The following is a 6000-nucleotide window of genomic DNA, read 5'->3' as shown; positions in this document are numbered from 1 at the left end:
TGTAGGCTTAAAAAAAATATAGATAGGTGAACTAAGATAAATGAAAATAAAATCAAAATAAAATAAAATAGAGGAGTTTGGGTTTCTCTTGTTTTTCCTCCTTGCTAAAAGCACCCTGTAAATTCCAAATCAGTGCGTATCGGTACTCGCTGCAGCAGCAGAAGGTACTTGAACGTGCTGCTTAACAAGCAGACAGCTTGTTTTTTACCTGTCAAAGTTTTCACTGGTGTTAAGATGAAGCTCTACAATAATTAAAAGTCATACTGGCATAGACAATAAAAACAAGACTCAGAATACAAAAGAATAGTCATTGCCTCCTCTTCAAATTCACCTAGACTTTGTTGAGGCTGCTGCATGGGCATCCAGGAGAAATAAAAGTGTCTTGGTTGCAGCAGACCAAGCGAGAAGCACGTGGAATATCTCTCGTTCACGGCTGTTTTACTAAACCCTCAGGTACGAGGCAGGAGCTAATTAAAACTTCGCCCAAACTCCAAATTAGATATTAGCTAAATTATACTCAATAGAAAGATTATATATATATTTATATCCTGTGCTTTCTAAACTGCTTTGTAAACTGAAGTACAAGTGTTGTTTTACTGCAATTATCTCAGAAAGTTTTGCTCACCACGGACAGTTTGAGGAGAAGACTGATGAGAAAATCCACTGAAGAGCCTTTCAGTCAGACCCATCTGCAGCCACTCTCGTCTGTCAGGGTCTCCATTACAAAGAAAATACACCAAGTTCCTGTTCTTGTTAAGGGAAAGGATAAAAAACATCTTACAGGTATTGGAAGGTCTGCTGATACAAGCAAATATAAGCAGCTTGTAAGAGTTTGTGAATAAGTTTCTAATTCAATGCCCCAGATGAATGCTAACAAGCAGCTATGAATTGCAGTACATAAATTGCATAAATAAATAAAATCAGGTGGTCAAGAATATGAAAAGTATACAATATCTGAGGAAACTTGTGTGCTGGGTTTCTATGATTTTTTTAGTGACTCCACCTTCTGCACATTAAATCCAGCTGTAACAAAATTTAATAAGATCAGTTAGATTTGAACAGTTTCAACACTGGCAGAGTTTTCTTCACATTCAGCTTCCTTTCAAACAGGTGTTTGGATTGAGGCTCCCTGCAAATCAGTCACTTGCTCCCAGGACTGAAGCTTTCCTAGCTTGTACCCACTGAAAGCATCAGAGTGCCATTTTTCTATGCTAATATGTACCTTTCTTTTCAGTGTAAATGTGATGCATTGACTAGCTCTGCTGATTCTCTGATAGAATTTCATCTCATCATTCATGTAGGAAAGAATAAATCCATTTTGTCATTTTCACATTTAACTGAACAGAACCTCTTTTTAAGTGCATCCCATTTTGAATCACGGGGCTTATATGAATAATTTTGCATGGACATACTGGAGTTAAATCTGTTTTGTATTTTTGTTGTTGTTGTTGCTGCTTTTTTTTTTTTTTTTTTTTTTTTTTTTTTTTTTTTTTTTTTCCTCTTTCATTTTATGATTACACTTAGAAAAGGCAATCCGTGGCATTGGGGACTTGTTTCTAAAATGACCCACTGAGATGACCTGTGCTTGTATTCCATGATTTACCACACAGAAAATAAATAATAATAATAATAATAATAATAATAATAATAATAATAATAATAAAGCATTGGGAAGAACCTGTAGTCAATTTTCTCATGGGCAAAACATGAGTTAACTCAGAAGAGGTGACACAATTCAGGAGAAATTTTAATGTCCGCGGAACAGTTCCACTCCTGGCCTCTGTCTATCTGTCCTACAGTGGGAAAGCAAGCTGGTTTGGGCATCCAGACTCGCTCATTCATGAGAATATAACTCATCACCAAACTTTCTCTCTCCTGCCGGGAAAGGGGTAGCAGTTCCCAAGTGCCAATCTCACCGAGGAGAGCGCTTCCCATCCCAAAGCAGCCCCGCCGCTCCACCCTCTCAGCATACAGTAACATTAAGGCACGAGAGGACGTCCTGCGCGGTTACCTCTCTCCGCAGCTCCGGCGGACAGCACTCATCTCTGCGCCGCCGCACGCAGCCCCGAGCTGCCGGACAGCACCCGCCGGCAGCAGCAGAAGTTGCCGGGCGCGGGGCGGCGCGGCGCGGAGCCCCCCGCATGGCCGGGGCCGGGCCGGGGCTGGAGGCGGCGGCGCGGTGCCGCCCGCGGGCGCGGTGCCGGGCGGGCGGCGATTGGCGGTGGCGCTGACAGCGGGCGGGGCCGTGCCGGCGGCGCCGCCCGCCCCCGCTATAAGCCGCTCGGCCGCGTCGTCCCTGGGTCTTTCTCCCGCTCTGCGCTGAGTCCCTGTCGCTGCGCGGTGGAAATCCGCACCGGGGAGCTGCTGAGGGGCGCGGGTGTCATGTGAAAGCGCACATGCTCCGCCAGCCCTGCAGCCCTCCTCGCTTTTCTTCCTCTTCTTTTTCCTGTCTGTCTGTGTTTGTGTGTTTTCCTTTATTTTTAACGTAACTCAGTTCCTTTCCCCCTCCCCTGCCTGTCGCCAGCCAGCCGCGGCCCCGCCGACCCCCGCAGAGCTCCGCGGCGGTCGGGCGGGCGAGGAGCGCGCCCGGCAGCGGGCAGCCCGCGGAGCCGCGCCCCGCGGAGCCGCCTGGGAGGGATGGTTTTCGCGACAGAGCAGAGCCGCGGCGGCTGCCGCCTCCGCGGGTGCTGAGACGGGATTTTCGTGGTGCAGTTCCCGGGCTCCCAGCTTCATGACTGCGCGGAGCGGGGAATCGCCAACACCATGCGAGGTAAGCGGGCCGGCGGAGGGGGAGCGGGTCTGTGCTGGAAGGGGCCGGGGAGGAGGCTCTGTGAGAGGAGGAGGCCCGGGGCAGAAAGTTGGTGGGTCGCGCACCCCTATCGGCGTGGCTGCCGGGGGTGCGCTGGTCGCAGCCGCGGTGTTAGCCCCAAGTTCTTTTCGAGGACACCGCGCGAGAAGAAGCGCGGCGCCGCCCTGGACAGCGGAGGACAGGGAAGAAGGGAAGTGATAGGCAATGTCTGTGCCTCGGAATCCCCTCTCTCTCCCAAACCGTCCCCGTGATGCCGGCGGGCTCGTTCTCCCGCCGCAGAGTCCGCACCGCTGGGCCCGCCTGCCCGTGGTCTCGTTTCGCTGCTCTCAAGGGGAGCTGATCCCCCTCCTCTTCCAAAAAAGTTCTGCGGACTTTTCGTGGCTTTGCGCGGCTCCCCAGGCGGTACCTCTTCGGGGACTGCTGATGGGACGGGGTGGAAGCGCCTCCCGGGACCTCCTCACCATGTCCGCACCTCTCCTCCGTCCCTCCCCGGAGGGCAGCCAGGACCTCGTCCTCTGCGCGGGGCAGCGAGAAGCATCCCCACAGCTTGGGTCATACAGGCACGGGGAGCTCCAGCAGAAGGGCCGCTGGAGTCTGGGGGGCTGCGTGCTGAGTCTCCCACTGCGATTCTTTCGTAGGAGCGTTGTTGCTCCCTCGTGTCTCGGGGACAGGCCCTTCGCGGCCTTTTTTCATGGATCAGACGAGCAGAGGTTGGGACGAGCAGCCCCGCGTACCCGCGGTAGTTGTGCACCTCCTCCGCCTCTGTCCTGCCCAGTCGCTCGCCTCGCCCCACGGGGGTTAATGAAGTGAAAAGTGAAAAGGCTTCCTCTGCGTTTGGGACGGACGAGGACTGCTCGCGAGGAGCGGAATGCACTCGCGAGTGACAGCCCCGTAGCATGCGCGTTTCCCGGATCTCCGGTCTGTGTAATGAATGAGGGCGAAGACGCTAGGAGGAACTTTTAGCTAGGATTTCCTCGTACAGGCTATCTCTCCTTCAGAGCTAACAACCACGAGTGTCTGATTTTCCTTTATAGAAACTGTAACTTTGACGTTAGCTCAGGGAAACAAAAATGCTTCTTCTCCCTCTTTCATAAGAAAACAGAGTGTGCACTATGAAGTATCTAGCAAGAACTTGCTAAACAGTATTTCTTTCATGAGAGTACCAGGAAACTAAGAGGGAAAAACACTCAAACCTGTATGCTGAACCCCCCCCTTTCTCCTCCCCCAACCCTTGCAGCTTTTTTTTCTTTTTCTTGAATGGAGTACCTCCAGTGCAAGCAGACCCGGTCCGTAGGTCGAGGGTTACTTTCGAAACGTGCTCATCAGTTCTCGGGAGCGGCCTCGCTTCCAGTGCTGCTTCGGCCTCCACCCCGCCGTGCTGTGAGCCGAGCTGTGTCCTCGCTCCTCTGACGCTTTCTTTTGCAAGCAGCAAGGATCGGGACCGCAGCACACCTGGAGGCACCTCCGCGCAGGGCTGTGCTGCGCTGTCCGCAGCGGTCCGTGAAGGAGAGCGATGCTGTAGCTCGAAGCTACGTGCTGTATAGCGTGTTTGCTTGTGCGTTTTGCTTATGCTTGGGAATTCACGGGTGGGGAAAGAAAAATGTATTGTGATGTAGGACAGAGAGAGCAAGCAGTCAACTTTCAGCCTGGTGTAGAAGTCGCTGTTGTGAAACACCTTTTTGATCATGTCTTGAACTGATTACTTCAGCACTTCTTGCATCAAGATGAGAGCAGTGTTTTACACCCCATCAAATGGACGACAACACTGTATTCTAATAGAATATCTGTTCATCTCATTTGTGGCTTGCCTAATAAATGAATAAATACCACAATTAATAGATTCTGAGCTTCTGTGAATTAACGCTTTTTAGACAGCTATAAACATTCATGCTAAGGGTTTAATGAGTTTAGCTGTTAGATTCACTGTTGGGTTTGGAAAAAGAAGTCTTCTTCTATGTGTGAGCTTTTTTCCCAGGCTTTCCTGGTCAGGCTGAAGCTCCCAGCCCTAGAAGCTGGGGGTGTGCAGACATTGCTGTAGTTGCTTACCTGCTCCTCATCAGAGATGGAGGCTGAAGAGCTACCCGAAAAGATCCGCCCTGTGCTACCTGCTGTCTGCTGCATCCCAGGAACCGGGCAGGGGCTGGTGCCATCCCATCCCCTGATAGCACTTCTAATGCAGACACTGCTTTGATTGGGTCATGCCTTATTCAGAATGATGACTCTCTCTCTGCTAACTCTGGCTTAAATTCTTCCAGGGAAGCACAGCCGTGCTGATTTACAGCTAAACAACTGTCCAGTGCAGGAGGCTGAGCGCTCGATCTGTTGGTGTTGTTGTGATCAGGGCAGGTCCATGTGCTTCCCTCTGAACAAGGAATGGAGATGTAGGAAGTTGTTGGCATTCCCTCTATAAAATGTAGATTATAGATAAAAAAGAGCAGTGTTCACAATGGCCTTCCCATCTTTCCCACGCCCCTCAAAATATTGTGAGGGGGGGGTAAAGACTGCAGAAAATCCATGAAAAACATCTTTTTAGTAAAAGGCAGATATTCAATGTTCTGAAATAAACTTGCTGCCTAACTAAAAAGAGAAAAAATGTTTACGGGTTTTATCTTTTAGTCTAATTTTGGTTAAACTCATTTGCATAGTTAAAGCTAGTAAAGTTAGTGAACAATTTACATAATGCAGCTGAGATGCAAACATATAATTAAAAAATTGCTAAAAATTATGTCAAATTGCCTAATCTGGGCACTTGTTACCTGTACGCACCCAAAAGCAGTATGTGATCACAATTATTTGATCTATGAAGGTGACATAAAGCAGTTGCATGGAATAGCACTTTTATTGAAGCAGTATTCAAGCTTTCAATTCAGAATCTTGCAAAAGTGTTTTATATTTTAAAGCGGGACTCAAAATCCTCAAAAGAAAATGTTTCGAGAAGTTTTTCTGCGTAGCTTGCTCATATTGGTGTTAGGACTAAGCAGTGATACAGATTACATAATGTTATAGAGTTATTCTGTTTTCCTGACATCCTTGGGATATTTATAAGCAACTAGGAAAACATGAATCAAACAAAACCTATTTGAGGTACTGTTGAGAGAGGTTATTAAGTAATACGTACTGATAGAATGTGTAACTGAGAAATATGCAAGTTCTCCTTAATTTAATAGAGGAGTGCAGGAAATCTTGATATA

At 48.6% G+C, this 6000-nt stretch overlaps 1 protein-coding gene across 1 annotated transcript in view; it reads left to right on the top strand.

Annotated features, from left to right (window-relative positions):
- The first annotated feature begins 2623 nt into the window (after positions 1–2623).
- RORB (RAR related orphan receptor B) overlaps positions 2624–6000 on the top strand; it is a 133643-nt gene continuing 130266 nt past the window's right edge. Inside the window, exon 1 of the mRNA XM_052701131.1 lies at positions 2624–2770. Coding sequence (XP_052557091.1) covers positions 2764–2770 — 7 coding nt within the window. The 5' untranslated portion in view covers positions 2624–2763. The remainder of the gene's footprint in view (positions 2771–6000) is intronic.

Source organism: Tympanuchus pallidicinctus, unplaced genomic scaffold (assembly GCF_026119805.1).
Source record: "Tympanuchus pallidicinctus isolate F22 unplaced genomic scaffold, pur_lepc_1.0 scaffold4, whole genome shotgun sequence".
Classification (NCBI taxonomy): Eukaryota; Metazoa; Chordata; class Aves; order Galliformes; family Phasianidae; genus Tympanuchus; species Tympanuchus pallidicinctus.
This window is presented reverse-complemented; position numbering and strand designations above follow the sequence as displayed.